Source organism: Pyxicephalus adspersus, chromosome 5, assembly GCF_032062135.1.
Source record: "Pyxicephalus adspersus chromosome 5, UCB_Pads_2.0, whole genome shotgun sequence".
In the NCBI taxonomy this organism is placed as follows: Eukaryota; Metazoa; Chordata; class Amphibia; order Anura; family Pyxicephalidae; genus Pyxicephalus; species Pyxicephalus adspersus.
Genome location: NC_092862.1, coordinates 80,929,330 through 80,953,672, shown reverse-complemented (window position 1 = coordinate 80,953,672; position 24,343 = coordinate 80,929,330). Strand labels below are relative to the sequence as shown.

General features: G+C 38.4%; 1 protein-coding gene across 4 annotated transcripts; it reads left to right on the top strand.

The window, feature by feature from the left end:
- Nucleotides 1-4: 4 nt before the first annotated feature.
- PIGM (phosphatidylinositol glycan anchor biosynthesis class M) lies at nucleotides 5-23,055 on the top strand. Of its 4 annotated transcripts, none has more exons than XR_011920872.1 (7): nucleotides 5-163; nucleotides 7,377-7,570; nucleotides 8,173-8,732; nucleotides 12,896-13,154; nucleotides 21,050-21,151; nucleotides 21,807-22,001; nucleotides 22,405-22,542. XR_011920872.1 is itself a non-coding variant. In XM_072411937.1 (6 exons), the coding sequence occupies exons 2-6, from the start codon at nucleotides 7,394-7,396 to the stop codon at nucleotides 22,573-22,575; spliced, it is 1,269 nt and encodes a 422-aa protein (XP_072268038.1). In that variant the 5' UTR covers nucleotides 5-163; nucleotides 7,377-7,393; the 3' UTR covers nucleotides 22,576-23,055. The 4 variants fall into 4 exon arrangements, 2 of the variants coding, with proteins under 2 accessions (XP_072268038.1, XP_072268039.1); XR_011920871.1 differs by having other exon boundaries at nucleotides 21,807-22,118; nucleotides 22,405-22,537; XM_072411937.1 differs by lacking the exon at nucleotides 21,807-22,001 and having other exon boundaries at nucleotides 22,405-23,055.
- The last annotated feature ends 1,288 nt before the right edge of the window (nucleotides 23,056-24,343 follow it).

Here is a 24,343-nt window from a genome sequence, read left to right as displayed (position 1 = left end):
AGGTATCACAGCCACACCCCTTACCGAGCGGCCCGCCTCTCGTTCTCGTATACAACGAATCTTCCTCGTGTCATGTGATTTCCGTGTGACTCCATAGGCGGAGGGAAAATCCAAATGATCAGAGCTCTTCCCGGAAGATGATGGGGTCTCCTCTCAGTCACTGGTGCGTAGCATTGGAATCTAAGCATTTGACAGAAGTCATACAAAAACACTCATTACCCTTCCCTGAAATTTGTTTTTCATTTTTCTTTTGGCTGGTGAACTAGTCATGTACTGTTCGATAAAACTGTTCGTTTTAATATAGACTTTTTTTCTCAATATTAAATTGTTTGACCTCCCTGGCATCTGAATATATCAGTATTTTTATGTCAAATGTTTTGTGTGGAAATGTGTTGTGTAATATTTTAGGCCTGTAATTCTTATAACTCCTGGGTATAATAAAGTTTAAAACACAAATCATAAATAATAATTATAAAAAATAATGAAAAAATAACAATACATTTAATTTAACCACCTGAGCGTTACATTGAGGTCTAGATTTCTGTACCAAAAGTGATCCACTGTTTTTCATGAAATTTTTTTTTAAATTGTAGACCTGTAACTTACAGAAATATGTCCGAACAAGGGTTCTAGTAGATATTATGAATATAAAAAATGTTTACACATTTGGCAATGTGGCACTGCGCAGTGATAAAGATAAAAAGGGAGAGGGTTCACCCCTTTTTGTTAAAACAAAATAATTAAAGAAAATAATGTTTACCGTACAAAAAATAGTTGTCTACCCTTTTATGTAAAGTAAAAATTCTTGTGATAAGTCTGCTTTAAAAAGTTGGAGGCCACACCTTATGGTATGGATTGATTTTTCTTTTTTGACTGCCTTTAGACTTGAGTTTTAACTTGTTTACTCATTTTCTTTTTTCAGTCCTCTCCTGTTGCTTGGTGATGCTTTGGGTGAAGATTAAGTACTGCAGAACAACTCTGGATCAATGGCATATATATATATATATATATATAAATATATATATATATATATATAATGCAGCCTTAGCGTATATTATATATTAGACACGCTTACCTGCCACCTTATTCGGTACATCTTTCTAGTACTGGGTTATAATTATAACTACCATAATTCTTTGTGCTATAGATATATATATTTTGGTCTATATTGACATGCATTTGCTGCAATTTTATAATCTCTCATTCCACCATGTGCCATATTGGTTTGAAATTTGGAGTGCGGAGGCCATTTGTGTACAGTGAACCCATTGTCATGTTATGACATTACAATGGGTACACTGCCTAAAGTGTGCTAAGACAATATCATCACACATCAGTACACCAGCAGCAACCTTAACTGTTACAAGGCAGGATGAATCCATGCTTTTGTTTTATCGACACCAAATTCTGACTCTGCCATCCAAATGTCACAGCAGAAATGATGCACTCAGTTATATGCAAAGCATTCCCAAATCCACTCATCCAATTTGGTTAAGCCAGTGCTAACTGTAGCCTCAAATGTCTGTTCTCAGCTGACAGAAGTAGCACCTGATGTGGCTTCCTGCTACTGTAGCACAACTGCTGCAAGGTTTAACGCGTTGTGTTTGGAGATGCTCTTCTGCATACTTTGGTTGTAAGGAGTGGTTAGTTGCCAGATCAAACTAGTCTGGCCATTCCCCTCTGGCATAAACAAGGCAGTTACACACATGGAACTCCTGCTCACTGGATAGTTTCCCTTTCCTGGCCACTCCATGTCAGCATGCGATGGGTTAATCCCTTTCAACTCCCACTCTTGGGACCTAACTAGGTAAATTCAAGGTAGTCCATACACTTAGTGTTCCTTTTTTTTTCCTCCTCTCCTGTATACTTTTAGCACTAGTGTAGCCACTTACCTGGCTGGAGTAAATCTTTGTCTGTCCACCATCCAGGTGAAGTCCCCCCTGTTTGGTGCTAAAGGTCACCTTGAAGGGGAATTTTGCTTCTGGTCCCTCAGGGCATAGTATAGTGCTTGATAAATGTAAGCAACAAATCTTCACACACTCTATCTGTGGCTCAGAGGTATGGTAATCTCTATGTTTGGATCAAAACGTGAATCCTGAAATCTGCCTAATGGGTATGCTTGCAAGACACCTTAATGAAAGCTTTTTATCTTTTATGTATGCCATAGGATTCTTGTATGTGGAGCCACAGACACAATATGTGAATACTTTTTCCTTAACCACCTGGGTGTTACACTGATGTCTAGATTTCTGTACCAAAAGCGGTACACTGTTTTACATGAAATTTTTTTTTTTAAATTGTAGACCTGTAACTTACAGAAATATGTCCGAACAAGGGTTCTAGTAGATATCATGAATATAAAAAATGTTTGAAACACACAATCATGTAAAAAAAAATTACTTTTAATAAAATTTCCAATCCAATACAAAATGAGAGTTTGAATTTACCAATTACATACTTTGTATTTATTTTAATTATTTTGTATTGGATTGGATACAGGAGTTTGTATTCAATCCAATACAAAAATGTGTTTGAATGAGTTTCAGTTTGAATTTCCCGCACACGCGCCGACGTCATCACGCACGGAGGGAGCAGAAGCCGGCCGGTTGCTTCTTCTAAGCTGGCTGGCTTAGAAGAAGAAGCCCAATCTATTCTTATCACACAGGCTTCCAACCCAGTCTATAAGTGGTCAGCCCAAACACATTAAATAGGTCTCCCTTGGCTACTCCCGTCTTTTGTCAATTTTTACAGTATAGAGCTTGATACATGATAAAAGAACGTGACAAAGTAGGAGGTCTGCTCTTGATAGAAAAAAAAATGCATGTGAAGACCTTGTTGTCACAGGGTAATTATGCCTGTACCTTAAGAACATTGTTTCATGGGGGGTTCTTCCCATTCCTTTAAAGCAAACTGATGAAAGTCTAGATATGAAACTACTCAATGAATCAAATAGATCCTTGGAGATGGAGCCTCCATAAATCCTCCTTCAAGCGGTTGTGTTAGCGGATTGGTTTCTTTCCATCAATTAGACACCTATTACCTTTTTCCTCCACATCATGACTTTTAGAAATTCCTTTGCTTTGCATGCATTTCAGTGGTACACCCTTCGGTCTATCCATGTCATCCAGAGTTTTCACAAAGGTCATTTTTGAAGATGTGGTCTCTCGAAGACAAAAAGAGATTTTTTTTTTTTTTATCAAACTCGTCATCTCTTCATTGAAAAACTTTGGTGAATGATGAATCTAGAGAAGAGTCTCCTTCCTACACAGACCTAGTATAATGGGGGGGGGGGGGGGGTTGTGTTTGGTTTTACTATTGGTTTTTATTCAGGAATAAACACATTCTGCCAGCCACTCTGAGAAGAATCAGGCAAGCCTGTAAGACAGTCATTCATGGTGACATGATACCCTAAAGACATGGTCAATAGAGTCTTAACTGTAACTATGACATAGTGGGCCCCAATGAAGGTTTCACCCCGTCCAGAACAATTACATTAGATGCAAGCAGGATCAACTGGGGGGCGTTTTGTTTGGGGCAGATATCCCTAGGAGATCGACCCAACCCAGTAAGGGAGACAGTCTGAATTACACTGAAACTAAAGTGGCCTCCCAAGGTCTTCTAGTTTTCTTCTAGTGTGCTTTAAAATCCCAGTTCAGCAGTTTTTGAAACACTGAGACCAGCCCACCTGGCAACATCCATGCGATGTTCAAGTCACTAAAAACACATTTCCTCCTTTTATTCTAATGTTCGGTTTGAACTTCATCAAATCATCCTGTCGATGTCTACATGCCTAACTTCCTGCCCTTTAATTAACTGATATCTTCATTACAAGAAGTTGAACTTTGCAAAGAACAGATTTAGTAAATAGAAATGTCAAATGAAAAGCAAGGGTCCAGAGGTAGTTTCAGCAACTACTATAGATTTCTTTAGGAAAAAGTTGGATGCTTTTTTAGAAGCATCCTAGATAACAGGCTGTTGATCCAGGAAACATCTGGTATCGGGAAGGAATTTTTTCCCCTGTTGAAGCAAATTGTACCAGGGGTTTTTTGCCTTCCTCTGGGCCATCATGTCCATAGGGTTTTATATCTGGGTTAAGTTTATTTCCCTAGTGGTTGAACTTGATAGACTGGAGTTATCTCAGAGTTATGGCAGTTACACACCAGCGTAACTCTGGCACCAAATACAAATGAGCGAAAGGTAGTAAATACCGTTACAGTGCAATCTGATTGTCATACATCATTGTATGACATCAGATTACTACTGAAGAAAACCCACTTACCTTGTTCCGATGTCGTCCCCCGGCATCCTGTTGGTCCCCCCAGCTCCTACGGACATGTCTTCTTTCTTCTGACTTCAGTGGACGAATGCAGAGACATTCTATGGGGTTTTCCCCCGGTGTCGTCCGAGCGGGCAGGAGGGGCGGGAAATTCAAATAATTTACCGTAGTTTTGGATTCAATACAAAAATAGCTGTATTGAGTCCAATACAAAGAAATCTTTATATAATATATATTATATAAGCTACTGTACAGTTTTATTACATTATACACTATTTTTTGGGTGTTTTCTTTTTATTTAAATTTTAATAATAAATGTAATAAATATTGAAAATATTTTGGTGAGTTATGCCTATGAATTTTAGGCCTACAATGTAAAATAAATATAAATAAATACCGCTTTGTACCGCTTTGAGACACTTTTTCCGGACAGAAACATACTGCCAGGGAGGTTAAAAAGAAATTAGTGGTTGGGTATGGTAAGTAGTATACCTACCTAACCACTAAATTCTGACTATGGTATTTGTTTACTTTAATATGACTGTAGTGGCCATAATATGCAATTTTATTGGTATTTATTTTGAAAATTGAAACTTTCCAGTAGCTGCAGCATTTCCCACCCTGGCCTTATACCCAAGTCAATCAATTTTTGACTTGAGCATACACACGGGTTGTCTTATACAAGAGTATATACGGTACCTTATCTGTTGCCAATGCATAATAGATATATATCGTTATCTTATCCCCAGGGGTAAAGTCCCATATAGTCATCAGACATCTGCTGATTGTTTCCAGTGTCAGTCTTTTGTGATTGTTTCCGGTGAAAGATGAACAAACAAGTGCTGTACACAGCTCTGTTCTGCTCTATGGAGGGGGGGAAGACAAGCAAACCACACCCCATTGCGCTTAGCCACTACAGGTGGATGAACAAAATCAAGGAACTGCTGTATAAGTTAGATTTTCGTTCGACAAGCGCATCTGTTTGTTTCATGTGACAATAATCTGATGTGTGTACAAACATTAGCCCTGGTCTTTTATGGCTGTTACAGAGAGGAGAACAATCTCAGCCAGGGCAATTGTTCGTTACTTTGTAAAGTACCTACCCTTTGAAGCATTTGCATTATGTGCTATGTGCCCAAAGATCAATTTGGTACTAGATAATTCTGTATAGTACTTGCTGTAGCTGTCTGCTTTTACCTGGAGATTTCCTTCCCTTTTTGCCTTTATCAGACAAAATGTCTCTTTGAGTAAGGGCCAAAGTTTTAGTAACTCTTTTTTTTTTTTTTTTTTTATTTTTTTTTTTCCTTTAGTAAACCGTCATCTTCGGATGATGTTATATTGTCCAGTGCTATACAAGGCTGCAGTATGTTATTTTTCCAAGCTATTGAGAGGAAATATGTGCAAATGAAAATACTTTTAGCATTCATAAAGAGGTAACTGTAAAAACTTGGCAGGCAAATGCATCTAAAACAGTATTTCATCTGTTTATACCATAAGTTGTAGGTTCCACACTGCTGGGAAATTTTAACTATTTGAGTTCCCAGTCTTTCTCCCTAAATCCCCCTAAGTTCCAGAGCATTTCTTTAGCATTTATATCCTACCATTAACATCTTACCCTAACCGATATACATCATTGTTTTTGTGACAAATGGGGCTTTCATAGCAAGTTTGAATACAATTTAGTTTTATTTTTATTTTTTTTTTTTGATTAGTAAATAATTTAAAAAAAATACATTTTCCTGTAATCTGGATCATATAGCTCAAAATTAACCCGTGTTTGTCCCACTTTAGGAGTGCTTCATTGCCCTTTTAGCACAATTTAATGCATGCAGGATAAAATTGTTAAGGTGGTTAATGCAAGTTGCATTGCCAATGGCAAACTAGCACCATGGCAACTTTACATGGGTTTTGCAATTTCTTTTCATTTAAATATGTTTACTTAACATAGGCATTTTTGGTACATGTGGTAATTGAAAATGTCATCCAAATCATTTGACGTTGTTAGGACTTGGGGATTCATTTTGAGAGGGAATACTTTTTTTCTAGGATATTTTGATTTCCATGGTACTGGTTTTCATGTGGCTGGTAATTCACTAGCTAAGCCAGTTTTCCATCCCTTACCAGCTTGTCAGAAAGCTCCAAACAACCATGTGACTGACTAGTTGTTTTGCCCCTCTACTGTGTGAAAACTAAGCTGGCTTATTGCACTTGTGGTAACTGGTAGATAGTGGATGTGGTTGTAGTGGCATTCATGTGGCTGTATCATGCTAAATGTCAATGGTTTTCTGTACAGTGTTATGTCTGTGCTGTGCTGCTAAATATGCAGATTGTATGATCATCATTACATGGAACTAGTGTACTGTTGTCATCTGTATATCACTGTCATCAGAAAGTTGTGATGTGGCTTGTATATTTATTGTATATTTTCAGCTATCATCTCCCCATCCATCCTACTGGCTGTACTAGTTATGTTGGGGACATGTTATCTGCATTTGCTATGTAATAGGGCATTATATATGCTTTTTTTTTTTTTTTTTGAATTATAGGAAAGCTGACTATAGAAATGATTTTTTTAATGTTAGAGATGTTTTATTTGATTTCATATAATAGGTTTAGGGTTCCTAGCCTTGCCCCCGAGTAGTATAAAGAACTGTGAACTATCATTAAAAACAAAAAGTCCGTGGACCCCTTCTCTAAGGTTTTTATATTGCTTCTATACATGTATATTTTTTTTTTATTATTATTCATAGTTCTTTTAAATGCTGCTAGTTTATTCTTTTTTTAATCAAAGTTGTTTTCTTTTGTTTTAAGTGCTAAGGGTAAAGTTTTGGGAGCATTTTTGTTCATGGGTGGTATATGGTTTGCTTAGGACACATTCACTATTAGTAGCTGCATGCATTCTCCTCCATAATTGTTTTCTTTCCATTTTTATTCAATTTATTTATGTATTTTTCAAAACTGTAAGATATAAATTTTATTAAAATGTTCCATGATATTGATGAAAATATGTACATGGGATTCTGCTTGAGCCAAACATATTTGTACTAGTCCTTTGATGTAGATTCAATTGTAAATGGGAAAAACTTTTTTCTGTTTTTAGAATATAGATCATTGAAAATGGAGAAGATAATAACATTTGCACACAATTTGGAACAACAATGGTTATTTTTGATTGCATTCTTTGTCCGAATAGTTCTTGTGATATATGGAATTTACCAGGACAATACAATGCTGGTGAAATACACCGATATTGATTATCACGTATTCACAGACGCTGCTCAATATGTCACTCAGGTAATTGTTAGATTTATGTTATTCCTGCAATATAATGCTAGCATTTTCTCGCTCTTCTCTTTTTTTGTTTACTACACCTACCAAATAATTATTGGCTACAGAATTGAGCTTTTTTGGGAGTCCAAGCTATCTGTAAGTTTTAACTGTGTGATCTGTTTTTCCTTCCCATTTCTGCTCCTCTATCTTTAGTATTTTCCAGTCTGTTGTTGAATGACCAGAAGCCCTGGATACTGACTACATGTAGACAATATTCTTCCCTTTTAGCCATTTTTCTTAGAAAGCAATCAGAATTTGAGTGTTTGTACACGACACCAGAAACTGGTTGCATACAGTTTGCCAGTTGCTGATTCCCCTTCAGAACTGGTTCAATTCAATCTTTTTCTTGTATTAGACATGAAAATATTCAGTGTGTAGTTGGCCTTATACTTGCCTTCCATTCACTAGTCTTCAGCTCTGTTCTTTTACAGATGATGTAACCAATATCCAATCAATGTGCTACTAAATTCTTTGATTTATGTATATAGCCTTACACATGAATATTAAACATCTATATAAAAAGCATATTAATATTTATATGATTTTTTAAAGTTTTTTTCTTTCAGGGATTTTCACCTTACCAGAGAGCAACATATCGCTACACCCCATTACTTGCTTGGATGCTAACACCAAACATCTACATTTCAAAACTATTTGGAAAGATGTTTTTTGTGTGGTGTGATGTAGTTGCAGCTTACCTAATTCACAGAATTTTGAGACTTCAAGGATTAGACAACTCCTTGGCAAAGAAGTATAGTGCTTTCTGGCTCTTTAACCCTTTACCAATGACTGTATCCAGCAGAGGAAATGCAGAATCAGTTTTGGCTGTGCTTGTCCTGGCAGCATTGTATTATGCACTGAAGCGGGATCTTGTGAGAGCTGCACTTGTTTATGGTTTCTCTGTGCATATGAAGATTTACCCAGCGGCACTTCTTCTACAAATTGTACTGTCATTACAGTTACAAAAGACTAAAAAAAAACAGAGACAAAAAAAACCACTTTCAACACTCAGATATTTTAGAACGGCATGGGAAAGCCTCAGGTGGCTGCTAAATTGGGAGGTTTTTGTCTTTGGATCTGTCATGAGTCTGACATTGTTGACTCTAAATTGTGCTTTCTATTATAGGTAAGTTTTTTTTTGGTTTCTTTTGGCTTTTGTTTATTTTAAGTGTAAGGTAGAGATGTAAAAGTCCATGAGACTAGTAGGTTAAAGCTATGCATTAAATTTGGTATATGTCCTTGTGAGGGTGTGCCAAAGATTAAAGTTTTGATGAAAGTTTGAAATATCAGGAGAAAGAATAAAAAGAGGTGAAATACCCTATGGAGCCAATGTTTCTCATCAAGCATTCCATGGAACCATAGGGTTCATTCAGAGGTTGCTAGGGGTTTGATGATAAATTTGTGATTCCTAGGTCAGTTGAAGAGACACCAATGATATTTTTGGCCAAAAGTGGTAGCGGCATTCTTGCCACTGGCAAGCAATGTAAGAGGGATTCTCCCCACTGATTACCACACTAATGTACTGTAAGCTGTAGCTATAGTAATTATAGCAGGGGTTCCCTGAAGACCTGAAAGTTATTTCCTGGGTTCCATCATGTTAAAAAGGTTGATAAACACAGCTATGGAAAGTAAATGAGTGAGGGTCCAAGGTGAGGAGGGGGATATAGGGGTCTCCTATGGTCAGATTATCTTGCACATACCAAATTTGCACAAGGTTCTCATATTTTCTGAACTTGTAAACAATAAGTAGGGCTCATAGATATGTAATGAACCCCAATACATGACTTCTTAGTTTTAATCTTACGGAAATTAATAGTGGATGTGTTCCACAATTAAGCTATTGCCACCATTAACTGCAGTAGATGTATTCTATAATGTTGAAGATGTTTTGTCACTTATCTTAGTAGCATCCTACATTCTGAGCTTAAAAAAACACAGAAATCCATTTTCCAAGCATCACCTTTCCTGTAATCTGTGCTCCAATTGGATTGACAGTTGAGAAAGGACTTTAAAGGAAACCATAACTTTCTTGGGCACATTGTTGATTGGTATATAGCCGTACCATTGCTTTAAAAAAAATGTGGTTGCTAGTACAGGACTAATCAGCTAGAGTAGGTAATTGTTACCACTCCACCTGCAGATCATCTGTCCAACATCCTGCAGCATCCTGAGCCCCCCTTTAGCAAAGATGTCTGTTTTTTTAGCATCCCCTGCACTGTGTCTGAGGCTGTGCTCAGCTGAAGGGGATTTCAGGAAATCTGCAGCAGCCAATGAGCAGAGAAGTTCCTAGTTCCAACCTTGTCCTGCTTTTGGTTGCTACCCTTATTTATACCTTCCTGAATCCAGGCTCTGGCTGCTGGTTCCTCAACCTTGTTATTTTTGAGTTGCTTAGTCTATCTGCCATTTCGCACCCTTTTTGATTCTTGACCTGTGCTTGTACTTGGATTATGCTTGTCTGCTGCCTGCCCTGACCTGTTCTTGTGCCTGGACCACGCTTGTCTTCCACCTGCCCTGACCTATGTTTGTACCTGCCCTACTCTGCTCAGTCTGTAAACCGGAGCCCTTTGTGCCGCTCACCCCTGGTGGGGAGAGCCTGGGGGCCTGTTATGTCACGGATATAATTTTGACAGTTTATGCAAATATTTATGGGTAAATTTGAAGTGTACGAAAAGAGATAACACAGAGACTTGCAAGTAAACTTTAAAGAATATACTATTTAATAATAAAGACAGATAGATACAACAATGCAGTAACAAAGAGTTAGATATAACAAAAATACTTAGCTGCGAAAGTGAGTTGCATTCACCCAAGTCCCCATAATTAATGGCTTGGCAGATGATCAAAAAACATGTTGTATGCATTAAATTCTAGTTGAGACTACTTTATTAGGTGTGGCAGGTACTAAGACAATGGCCAGTGCTTTACCAGTACTTGACCAATGGTCATCCTTTAACCAGCATTTTACCTTATAAGGATGCCAGTTAAAGGATGTGCTGCATTCCTTTAGGATGACCTCATATATGGTGTACATATACCAGTATATACTGGTAAAGCATTATTGTTGGTGAGACATAATTGATAATAAAAAATTGTTCTAACCCAACAGGGCCGCGACCTGGTGTTCTTCCCCCAGCAATGTAGTCCAGTGGCCCAACATCCCTTGTGAGGTGCTGTGGGGAAGATTGGGAGATGCTTAGACTCCGCACCCCAGGTAATCGTGCATCACTAGCCAGGGGGCGTTGCTTTAACAGTAATGTGACAGGACTGGGGTTCATTCAATGACAGAAAAATGAGAAGCCCTATTGTGGTTGCCTTTAAGATGAATATGTGTGATCAAAAATCAAAGTAAAGTTGGCTTGAGTTTCTGAAAGCTTTAAATATGTGGCATCCTCCCATGGGATGCAGTGGGCACTCCTGGCTTGGGAAGAGGTATCATACCTGTAGGTGAAACCAACTCCTAATCTGGGGAAGAAACCCCTACAGAAGTGGAGGTTATCAAATTAGATGGAGCATGCTGTGGTGGGATAACAGTCAATTATAGAATCTAGTGTTTCAATTGAAAGTAGCCTTCCTACGAGGTCTTTACAATCTGTGTGGGAAAGCAAATCTGCTGGCTGACAAGGCACGGTGGTATTATTACATACCTGGTTGAAAAGTGGAATGGTGACAAGAAGTGGGTCCAGACAGGCACAGGTGATGGCAATCCTAGACTAGTAACATTTCCCTGTAGAAACTACTTAAAGAAGTAGCCTTGATTAAGAAGTACTACTGAAGAGTGGTTAACCAACCTGAATCTGATTGTCTTGCTGAGCTTTACAAGGGTGAGTAATTGGTTGCAGGCAGGCTGGGCCAAGGTAAAGGAAAAACCAGGAGTCACACTCAAACAGTTATAGTTGGCAGTTTTTGTCTAAGGATGTTGTCTTTTGTAGATCTCTTCTGCCAGGAAACAGGAGCACCTTTTCATGTTTCTGCTAACTCAACCATGGTGGTATGCACATCTTGGACCTTCTTAAAGCAGGCCAGGTTTGCAGGGGTAACTACATGGTCTTCTAATTATTTGTTCAGAAAGATTTAGGTGGTGGATGTTCTAGGATTGGCTGATGTCAGCTAGCTGTGTCTTTGATTTTGCTTGGTGTCCCAACTTCCTAGCAACAGCTATATACCCAGATGCTAAGACTGTCCCTAATTAACTTTTTCCAAAATTTACACATTTTCACATTAAAAAGTGTAAAAATTGTAGGGAAAAGTTAATTTAAACTTTTTTGTACTCCAATCCACTGTGAAAAAATGTTTTAGATAAATTTGGATAAATCTTTGGTGAAAACATTTTAAATAAACCCCTTTGTGTCTGACATTGGTCATTTAGGCAAATAAAGTGGTAATTTTCCCAGTAAGGATAACTTTTTTGGTATAGCTACACTTTAATTTAAATACTGTAGATAGTCATACATTTCAATTATTTGTTGTGAAAATAATAAGAAATAGGACTTTTGTTTGCAGCTTAAGATGTTTGTTGATATGTAAAATGTAACACAACGTAAACTAAAATATAATTTATTACAGATTACCAGTCCTTAGATGTCCTTTTTTTAAGTTTACTTTTTTTTCCTAGTTAAGAACATTTTCAACAAATACATAAAATGTCTGTTGATCATGCAGTGTCAATTCCTTTTGAGATGAAATGGAAGCAAAACTAGAAAACTAGAAACACCTCATGTAATGAAAATAAATAAAGGCAGACATGTTTAAAGTTCAGCCCCTGTGGCTACCATGGCTGCTTTTTCAATAAATAAAATAAACGAATGCACGTAGCCACCCTGGGACAGGAAATGTGTTATTACATGATTACTAGGTAAAAACAAAGAGAACACAGTCTGAAATAAGGAAACTAATGTAGGCAGTTCAGCTAAGGACTGGTTAACTGCAATATCTTAAAAACTTGTTTTGGGGCCCCAGGTGCACTTGTCAAGCATGGCATGCTTGCACGTCTCAATAGAAATTACTGTAATTCTCCCTTCTATTTCAAAGCAAAGTTCTACTTTTTTTCTGCTTGGTATTCTGTAGCTTCAGTGCATGCTAAGGTAGTTCATTAACAGAGCTACAATCTTTTCATGAACTGCAGAAAGGGGGGCTGATTTTAAACTTGGTAAGGGTACATTTATTATTGGGGACGGTAAGTATGATGCATATAGTAACTTATAGTAACGGCAGGTTAGATCCTCTTCAGGAACTCTTTTCAGACCTTAGACCCTAATTTTATTATTGTTAACAATATATTTTTTTTCACAGTTATGGTTGGGATTTCCTTGAACACACGTACCTGTATCATTTGACTCGAAGAGATATACGTCACAATTTCTCCCCATACTTCTACATGATGTACCTTGCAGCTGAAAGTGACTGGAGCGTTGGCATGGGTCTCGTGGTCTTTCTTCCTCAGATTCTTCTCCTATGTGTGGTATCTATAGCCTATTATAAAGACCAGGCATTCTGCAGCTTTCTTAACATCTCTATTTTTGTGAGCTTCAACAAAGTATGCACGTCCCAGGTAATTTACCCACCTTATTCATGTGATACAGATTTAATATCAGTAAGTATTTAAGTACCCAAAACAGTTATTGTAAATGTACAAGCACACATTTTGGTGAAAAAAAAAGGATCCTCTGGTGCAATTTGTTTCAATTGCCAAATAATTATAAGTTTTTTTTCAAATTTTAGTTCTGTACATTACCACAATTAATTTTAAATGAAACAACTCAGATGCAGTTAAACTGCAGACTTTCAGCTTTAATTCAGTGGGTTGAACAAAAATATTGCATAAAAATGTGAGGAACTAAAGCCTTTACTCGGGCAGCTTTCAGTTGCTGTTTGTTTGTGGGCCTTTCTGTCCAAAGTTTAGCCTTTAACAAGTGAAATGCATGCTAAATTGAGTTCAGATCAGGTGATTAACTTGGCCATTCAAGAATATTCCACTTCTTTGCTTTAATAAACTCCTGGGTTGCCTTGGCTGTATCTTTTGGGTCATTGTCCATCTGTATTATGAAATGCCTCCCAATCAATTTAACTGCATTTAGCTGGATTTGAGCAGCCAGTATGTCTCTGAACACCTCAGAATTCATTTGGCTGCTTCTGTCCTGTGTCACATCATTGATAAACACTAGTGTCCCAGTGCCACTGGCAGCCATGCATGCCCAAGCCATCACACTGCCTTCCGCCATGTTTTACAGGTGATGTGGTATGCTTTGGATCATGAGCTGATCACGCCTTCTCCATACTTTTCTTTGCCATCATTCTGGTAAAGGTTGATGTTGGTTTCTTCTGTCCAAAGAATGTTTTTCTGTTTTTTTTTTTTTTCCAATCTAGCCTTTCTATTCTTGAGGCTTATGAGTGGCTTGCACCTTGCAGTGCACCCTCTGTATTTACTTTCATGCAGTCTTCTCTTTATGGTAGACTTGGATATCGATATACTTACCTCCTGGAGAGTGTTGTTCACTTGGTTGGCTGTTGTGAAGGGGTTTCTCTTCACCATGGAAATTATTCTGCGATCATCCACTACTGTTGTCTTCCGTGGACGTCCAGGTCTTTTGGCGTTGCTGAGTTCACTAGTGCTTTGTTTCTTTCTCATGATGTACCAAACTGTAGATTTTGCTACTCCTAATATTGTAGCAATTTCTCAGATCGGCTTCATTGATAATGACATAACAAATGAGTCAATTGTCCAATTACTTTTGAGCTCCTGAAATAAACTGTGTAAAAAAAAAAAAAAAAAGCCTTAGTTCCTTACATTTTTATGCAATCTTTTTGTTCAACCTACTGAATTAAAGCTGAAAGTCTGCAGTTCAACTGCATCTGAGTTGTTTCATTTAAAATTAACTGTGGTAATGTGAGGGCCACAGAAATTATGATTTTTAACTTACTTTCATGCCTGGTAACACCAGTGATCATTCCATGAGTTAGAATTCATCCACCAAAAAGAGGATAACATATAATAAAAAAAAAAAAAAAAAGTTTTTGCCTTTTATTTTAACCAAGGTGAACTAATGGTTAATAAGTGGTTAAAGGAGAACACACTTTATTTTAACATTTAAGGTTAGTAATATTTATTCTTCTGTTTCATTGTTGTATTGTTCATTTCATTTTAGTGTGACAAAAACTGTACCCCTTTTCATTTGGAAATAATTTGCAGTGCTTTGTACTAGAATCATAATATCAATGTAATTTAAACTATGACAGATTGCGTCTCTGACTGGTGAGTTAATTCTTGCCTGCTTAACTTGCCTGCTTAACCGCTTTCTATTGTGCTCGGACAGAGCCCGGTAGGCTCAAGGCTCAGACCTGTGATGGGAGAGTGGGCTAGTTCTGGCATCATGACGTCACTCTGGGGGAAGTTTCTTCTCCTTTGCGTGACACATTCCTCACTTGCATGCGCAGTCCGGAGTCTGTGCATTTAGTGGTCCATAGGTCCAAAAAGGTGGGCGACCACTGCTCTAGAACATGCATTGTGGACCTGTCCACATATATTTCCGCAAAAGACTTTCGAGTCTATACAGTGGTTGACGACAAACTAGAGAGGTGGTTCCGCATACAATGTTTTTCCATTCCCTGCACGCCCCTACCTCTCACAATCTTCTACCAAGGCATTATTCCAATTTGAGAAGCTGTGCTTTTTGGCAATTATAGAAGTGTATTGCAAAGATTGTTGGACGCTCACCCCCCAACAATACAAATGTTGATTCAAAAGCTGCACACATTATTGGTTTTAAACAAAACAGAAGCTATCCAGCACCCATATACCCATACTTCCCGATTTTTTTTGCAGTTTAGATGCCCTTTCTCCAATTTACTTCAACTCCCACACAGCTCCCCAATATTATTGGAACTTTCCGCCATACCTCTTGGTATGATATGCTGACACTAGAGGGCTCTTGATCTTTGTTTTCCAATTATATTACATTATAATATTGATATCCATTCTGGTTTTGTATGCATTATCTGAGATGTGTCCAAAAATGTAATGTTTTTCTTCTATCTTTATTTCTCAGTTACAGTATTTTAAGTATGACCATTCTGTTTTCTTTTCCCTTTACCCTCCCACACTCTAATTTAATAATAAAAATTACAGAAAAAAAGTTAGCTGGAAGCCATGGTACTCACCATTTGATAGGATATTTGAACTGCTATGGGTTTGTTCCAAGTTCAAGTTAGTTATATGATTCTGTATGTTTTCTTGTTATATTCTTTATTATTAATAATATTAATATTAATAAACAGGATTTATTTAGCGCCAACATATTACACAGCGCTGTACATAAAATAGGGGTGGCAAATGACAGACAGTGACACAGGAGTAAAAAAGGACCCTGCCCTGAAGAGCTTACAATCTAGGTGGTGGGGGAAGTCTCACACAACGGGAGTGGAGATATGGAGTGATAGGAAGTAGTGAGTGTTTTAAGAGACAGGTAGGGACATCTGTAAAATTGTGTCTTGAGTGCTCTTTTAAATGAGACCATTCCAGAGAGTTGGGGCAGCTCTACAAAAATCTTGGAGCCGTGCGTGTGATGAGGTTATGAGTGAGGAAGTCATTAGTTGGTCATTGGAAGAGCGAAGAGATCAGCTGGGGGAGTATTTTTCTACAAGGTCAGAAGGGTAGGTTGGACGGGAGCTGTGTAGGGATTTGAAGGCAAAGCAGAGGAGCTTGAATTTGATTCTCAGGTGAAATGGAAGCCAATGAAGGGAACTACAAAGAGATGCAGCAGAAGAGCGATGGGAAGGATGGATAAGTCTGGCTGTAGCATTCATAATAGATTGTAGAGGAGAGAGTCAGGTTAGTGGAATACCTGAGAGGGAGGATGTTGCAGTAGTCCAGATGAGAGATAAGAGTGTGGACAAGGAGTTTGACGGTCTCTGGGGACAGGTAGGGGCGGATTTTGGAGATGTTGCACAGTTGAAAGTGACAGGACCTGGAAATGTTCTGAATATGGGGGGGGGGGGGGTAAATGAGAGGACAGAATCAAAAGGGGACACCAAGACCACATGCCTGAGGGGAGAGATGAATGACTACAGTGTTCTCCCCAGAAATCTTTTTCAGCCGGGTGGGGGGAAACTGTAGCCGGGCTGGACACGGCAAATTTGGAGCTCCTAGTTATTTATGCCATTGTTATCCAGTAACCCCTGCTATTGTATCAGTGTTCTACCTGCCCCCTATACTGTGTTCCAACTTTCTAATGCCTGGCTTGTTAGAATGTACAATTTTTGCCATTTTTTTGTCTTATACCCCAACAGTCCAGTGCTGTGTATTTTAATCCAACTCCCTTGAGTTCCATGTTTTAATAGTGTAATACCTTGTAGTAGTGTAATATTGTGATCAATGTGGCTTAACAAATTAGGCTTAGTTCACATTGGCAGTAAAAAATGCCCCTCCTGAGTGACTAATTCTTGGAAACTTCTAGGCACCTGGGACTGGTAACCAGTGATAACTGCTGGGCACCTGGGATTGGTAACCGATGATAACTTCTGGGCACCTGGGATTAGTAACAGGCGTTAAGTGCTGGGCTTTTCAGGCCCAGCAGTTTTTCAAGCAGCAGTGGTTCCTGGCGAGAGGTAAAAGAGGGGTAAACGCAGCAAATGCAACCTTACTGCCAGTGTGAATTCAGCCTACCTTCAGATGTCACCTCCTAGTATACCTAGGTAACACAAAGAGCATCATGCATGTGATCGCAGATGGGGGTAGGACAGACAACAGACAGGTAGGACAAAACCTTCCTGTGAAATTTATCCAGCCGCAGTATGATCTCTGTGTGTGTAAAGTCTGCTTGTCATGTTCTGCAGCCTAACAACTCATTGCGTTCAATCCTTTAGATCTCCTAAATTGTTGGTTGTAATTACCTAAAATATTTAGGGTACACAGGGGACTCTCATAGCTACTGATAACCAACATTTCTTTTTTTAATTTCAAGAATTTCAATATATGGGGCTCATGAGTTTAAAAATTTGTGGAAATTGGAAAATTTGGGTTGCTGTTTTGTAAGAAAGTGCACCTAGAAGCCCAAAATTGAAAATGCAAATTAAGGACCCCCGGGGCCACTTACATAGTAAGAAGCATGGGGGTGAGCCCCCTAAATATTTTACCTACCTTCCACCAAACTATAATTGTAATACTATGCTGCCCCTTCTGCTTCTGTTCTTTGAATCCCAATTTATCTGGAATGGGGAGGTGCAGGAAACTGAAAATGTAGGTGCAAGTGGGGAACAGATGTATAAACCCCTAAAATTTCATTAGCATGGCATCATTAGAACATAAAAACCTCTGCCCATCAAACTGTCCGCTTCCGTACCTTGAACCCTAATTTCCTTGTTGTGTTGGTAACCGTTAGGAATATGTCAAGGGGAGATTTGGAATTTGAGGGGGGGGAAGATGATGAGTTCGGTTTTATGCAGATTGAGTTTCAGAAATCTGTCAGACATCCATAATGAGATGGCTGACGGGCAGCCTGAGACCTTGCCCAGGATTGAGGGAGACAAGTCAGGGGTGGACAGATAGATTTGAGTGTCATCAGCATACAGATGGTACTGTTAGCCAAAGGAGGATATGAGACTACCGAGTGAGGAGATGTACAGAGAGAAGAGAACCGGTCCAAGGACTGACCCTTGGGGAACACCAACAGGGAGGAGAGTTGGAGAGGAGGAGTTACCATTGAAAGAAACTTGAAAGGAGCGGTCAGACAGGTAGGAAGCAAACCAAGAGAGCAGTGTCACTGATACCAATGGAGTGCAAGATTTGGATTGATTAGAAGGGGGTGATCAACAGTGTCAAACGCAGAGAGATCAAGGAGGAGGAGGGAGGGAAAAGTTGCCTTGAGACCTAGCTCTGATGAGGTCATTGGCCACTTTAGTAAGGGCTGTTTCGATGGAATGGGCAGCTCTGAAGCCAGATTGGAAAGGGTCAAGAAGAGAGTTGCTGCTCAGGTAACCGGTGAGTCTTTTGAAAACAAGGCACTCAAGGAGTTTGGAGACAAATGGGAAAAGGGAGATGGGACGGTAGCTCGAAGGTCTAGTGGAGGGTTTCTTCAGAAAAGGGAGAATTATGGCATGTTTGAAAGCAAAGGGGTATATACCAGTAGAAAGGGAGAGGTTGAATAGTTTGGTAAAGGCGGGGGCCAGGGTGGAGGAGTGGGCACAGAGTAGATCAGAGGGAATTGGGTCAAGCATACAGGTAGTAGATGGAGATGATATTCTTGAACTGTAACATGTCTGTTTTTATTTTCTGTCTTTTCAATACAAATTTATTGAAAATACAATATTCTACAATAATATTTTTAAGCTAAGGACATATTCAGACCTGCTTCCTTAAAATGTAGCAGTTAACCACTCCTGTAACCCTACTCTTCACAGCTAGGCTTCCAAGCGATTTACAAAAGCCTGTACAGGCATTTGTAGGCATTTGATGTGGCTTTTTAAACTCCTGAAAAAAAAGTTTTGGGGGGGGGTTTGTTTTGTTTTTGTTTTTCATTCCGCAAGCCATTCTTTGGCTTTAAAAACGTTTATTTTAAGCCTGCAGCAAAATCTCTTACATGCCTGCATAAGCTTTTATGAGCAGTGGATAGCGAGTTTGGATGGCAAAAAGACGCTAAATTGAGTTTATGAACAAACCTAAAACCCGCAAAAGCCTGCACATTGATTTTCATTTAAACTATTTACAAGACAATTTCAAGCATTTGCCAACTGTAAAAATGCTTACAAAAGCCTAAAAACCAGAGGTCTGAACATGCCCTAACACTGACCAAAGTTTAAAAATAAAACTGTAAAGTGATACCTCGGGTCGAGTAGCCCTGCTAACGAATTCTTCGGCTAATACATTTTTTTTCACTGTTTATGGGACTCGGCTACCGAATGTAGAAATAAAAAAAGCAGGAAGTAAGACACTGTTATGTCACGGATATAATTTGTGACAGTTTATGCAAATATTGATGGGTTGAATTTGAAGTGTACAAAGAGAGATAACACAAAGACTTGAAAGAATATACTATTTAATAATAAAGACAGATAGATAAAACAATGCAGTAACAGAGTTACATATAACAAAAATACTTAGCTACAGAAGTGAGTTGCATTCATCCAAGGAGTCTTCCAAATTAATGGCTTGGCAGATGATCAAAAAACATGTTGCATACAGTTACTTCTGGTCAAGACTCCTCATTAGGTGTGACACTGTGTTTTTAACTACTCAGGAACCAAGACAAAGGCCAGTGTTTGACCATTACTGACCAATGATCATCCTTTAACCAGCATTTTACCTTATAAGGATACCAGTTAAAGGGTATGCTGCATTCCTTTAAGATGACCTCATGTCTGGTATACATATACCAGTATATACTGATAAAGCATTATTGTTGGTGAGACATAATTGATATTAAATAAATTGTGCTAACCCAACAGACACCCAATAAGTACTTCCTATATACTGTATCACAAAGTGAGAGAGATACATGCTTTGACCTATATAGAAAGGGGCTCCCAGAGTGTCACAGAGAGAAACTCTGCTCATACCAGTGTCAGTACGGTGCACGCTCCATGCAGCTGTGAATTTGACAGGTAGGTGTCATTTATAGCATTTATTCTTTACATACAAACATGGGGCTTCCCTGCTGCTTGTGTGCAGGACTGCTTGTGTGCGGTTTGCATGACTTGCAGAAGAAATCTCTTGCTAAACACAGCTGAGGTTGTGGGTGATCTTGGAGGGTCCCTTCTGCTACCTTTTGTAACCCTCTAATGACGAAGACAAACTCTGCAGTTGTTTTTTTGCATATCAAAGAACAGCTTGCTCCAAAAGGTAATGAATATCGAGGCTTCATAAAGTTTTTGTTTTGTTTTTTTTTTCTTTTGCTTTGTTTATGATTAACTCACAGTGAGGATTTTATACAGTAACTGACACCATGCTGCATAATAATATGTTGAGACAAACATCTGTCCTAATTGCATTTATTAAAATAATGTACCTGTTACCTGATGTTACTGGGGGAAGCTGTTCATATCAGCCTTTGGTGAGTTTGACTTTATTGTGCTTTTTACTATTTTTATAAAACTTTCTTTAAATTGTGGTCCAAAACAAATTAAATGATTTTCTTTAGAAACTTCTGGGAATACACGTTTTGGCTAGCAAAGATTTTAGCTAACAAATGTGATCCTGGAACAAGTTATCTTTGTTAACCGAGGTATCACTGTATTTTGTTATAGACAGACTGCAGGTGCTTGTTATGTTAATAAAGTTGCTTTTTAATTATTGTTTATCAGGTTTTTGCTTCAGGTCTAGCCAACACAAAACAATTTCAGTCAAACATTTGGGTTTTTGCACATAGCATTAAAACTAGAAAGCCACTGACCTCATCTTTTATAACATGTCTGTGACACCATTAACAATTTTATTATTTTGCTTTTATTTTCTAGTATTTCCTCTGGTATCTCTGTCTCCTGCCACTTGTTATGCCTGAACTGAAGATTTCATTGGGACATGGAACATTTTTATTAATGTTGTGGTTTTTCGGACAGGTAAAGCTTGTTATATATTGTTACTAAGTTTTCATGCTGTCAAAATGATTCTTTTTAAGTAATAAATCCCAAAGCATAGAACAGCAGAATTGCCATATCCATAAATGTAGGTTTGCTTTTAACTAATATGTAAGATTCAGTTTCTACAGACAAGGAAATAGAATTATGGCATATTCAGGAACATTTGGGGAAACCTTAATGCTAGGTTTTGTAAGAATTTTTGTGTTAGGACATGTTTTAAAGGCTTGCTTTGAAGACCTGTAAACTCTTCCATTTGTTTCCAATTGAAGCCTTTATAAACACTTCCAAAAGCACCTATTTATTTCAATGGCAACCTTTATATACATTTACAAGCCTTTATCTATTTAACACTCAAAAATGAACTGCCCACAAATGCTCTAGTGTGGACTTTCCCAATGGAATGCATGGGAATTTTAAATATGGGAGTTTAAACGCTGGGGAAACAATTTGTGTAGACTTGGCCTTAACACTCAAATACATGCTGCCCACAAAACACCCCGTGTGGACTAGCCCACTGGAATGCGTGGGAATTTCAATCATGGGCTTTTAAACGTAGGGTAAACTATGTATACTAAGCCTAAATGTAGAGGTTACTTCAGTAAAAAATTCTGTGTGTATTTTTGCTGTCGCACAGATGGCTCCCATTTGATTCTGGAGAATCTTTGATATACCGAGAAGTTCATGGCTGTCTCAGTGACTGTAACGGGCCCAGGCCCTCTAGGAGGATTGACAACTCTCTTAAAGGTTTTCCACATGTGAATAATCTCAGTGAAGAATGATGGATTTCACATTGTTTGGAAATTGCCTTATATTCCTTCCAAGATTGAAGGCAAGCAGCAATCTCTTCACTAGGACTACTGCTGATGTCTTTTCTCCTTGTCAGTATGTTAACACACACCTGAAAGTTCCAGACCAGCAAATTTACAAACCTCCTGCTTTTGTAGAGGTGATTAAATAATCAAGTGCATTTGATTAGCCTATTACTTAACCTCCTATTCCTATAGAAGTAGTAAGGTTGTGGCTTTTCACATACTGCTTCTGCATTTTGTCTTTGTAAATATCAACATGGTGTAATATGTCATGTGGTGTTTATCTGAGGATGCATTTGCCTAATTTTAGGACTTGCTACATTTTTTTTCATGACTGTATACCCTGAAATTAAAAAAACATATCAATCTTCAATTTGTCTACATTCGAGACTGTTCTTTTAAAACTGTTCTGTTTTTTTGTAGGCTCTGTGGCTTTCTCCAGCTTATTTTCTGGAATTTGAAGGAAAAAACACATTTTTACAAGTGTGGATAGCTGGATTATTCTTTCTCATTATTAATTGTTATATTCTTACACAAATCATAACTAGATACAAACTAAAGGAAATAATCCAAGCAAAAGGTAAACAACAGTAGTTGTGATCCAATGTCTCCGATATGTAGAGGATCTGCATATTATCTGTCATTGCTTGAAGAAGAGCTAATTAATGACTTGTATATGGACTGAAATAATTCCCAAGTTTATCAGTAAAGAATGAAGAACAACCAGAAAAAAAATACTATTCTGTTGTTTAATTATTTGGGGTACAGCAGCACATTGCTAACTTTATTATTGCTTGATTTATTCACTATTTTGTTTTCTCTGTCCTGCACAATGTCCATCAATGTTTTATATGTTGTCCATATAGAATATTTCATCCAAGATCTTTTATTTGTCTTTTTATATAAATTTATGGAATAGATGTTAATTTGATAGTTATTCTAAATATCAATTTTTTTCAGAGGAAACCGGTTGTATGAAATCTGATATATGTGAAATGAATGTATGCAATAGCCTATTTTAAGCACTGAAGTGGGAGTTTTGTGGCTTCTTAATAAAGTCATACCATCAACGTATGTAAACCATATCTTTAATTCTTTGGACACAAAAGGTATTCCGTACACCACAAATATACGGCTTTATAGTCAAAGGAAGACATGTCAACGTACAAAAAGGACCTCATATAGAAGGGTCATAACCTTGAAAGCTAACCATTTTGTTTTAAATGTTCTAGAAAAGCATAGTATATATTGCAACAGGTCTTCAGTCAAATTTCTAGAGGTGAGCAGACTGAAGTTTTTATTTGTACAAATGTATATACGAGGGGATGCTGAGAAGTTCTGGCTTTGCCCAGAAAGAAGAGAGCCAGAGTTAGGAAATAACACATTTATTCAACATATTCCCCCTGGGCCTGATGCACTTGGTAGTTGCAGCTTTTCTAGACCGTTTAAATAAAAGTCCTTTGGTTGGGCCGCAAACCAGCACTCAGCAGCATCTTTGACGTCAAAACCTTGCCCCTTCAGGTGTTTCTTCAAAGTTTCTTCAAAGGAACAGATAATAGCCCGAAGGGGCCAGGCCAGCTGAGTAGAGGGGATGGTGGACCAATTGGGTGTTCCAGGGTGTTCAATTTGGCAGCCATAACATTGGACGTGTACGCAGGTGCATTGTCCTGCAAAAAAAGGATCTCTTATGTCAACTTTCCACAGCGTTTTGTCTTAATTGCCTCCTTCAGCTGGTCCAGAAGGTTAGCATAATACTGTCCGGTGATACTAGAGCCCTGAGGTAGGTAGTCGACCAACAGAATAATGTCTTTGTTCCAGAAATCGGACGCCATTACTTTTTGGGACGTTTTCTAGGTTTGGAACTTCTTCGGACGTGGGGACCTTCTGTGGCGCCATTCCTTTGACTGGTCCTTGGTTTCAGGATCATAGATGAGGAGCCGGGTTTCATCCTGTCACTAACCTAGCCAAAAAGTCTTATGCAGCTTCAAAAACAACTTTGGATGGTTAAACTCAATTGTTCTTCTGATCACTGTTCAAACATTTCGGCACCCACTTTGCTGAAAGCGAAGGATAGTGGTGATAACAAACAGCATGCTCCTGTGAGATGTCAAGTATCTGGGTTATCTTTTTTTTTTTAGATATTCAGAGTTCCTCAATAATCAGCTCATGGACAGCATTGCAGGTTGCCGGGTCAGATGGGGTTGGGGGTGCCCACTGCGGGGCTCATGTTTAACAGTGAAATGCCCAGTCTTGAAAAGAGATATCTGGGTTTTGACAGTGCTGTAGGAAGGACACTTCTCCCCCAGTGTTTGTGACATCTCAGTGAGGATGTCCTTTGCTGACTTAACTGACTTTGCTGCCC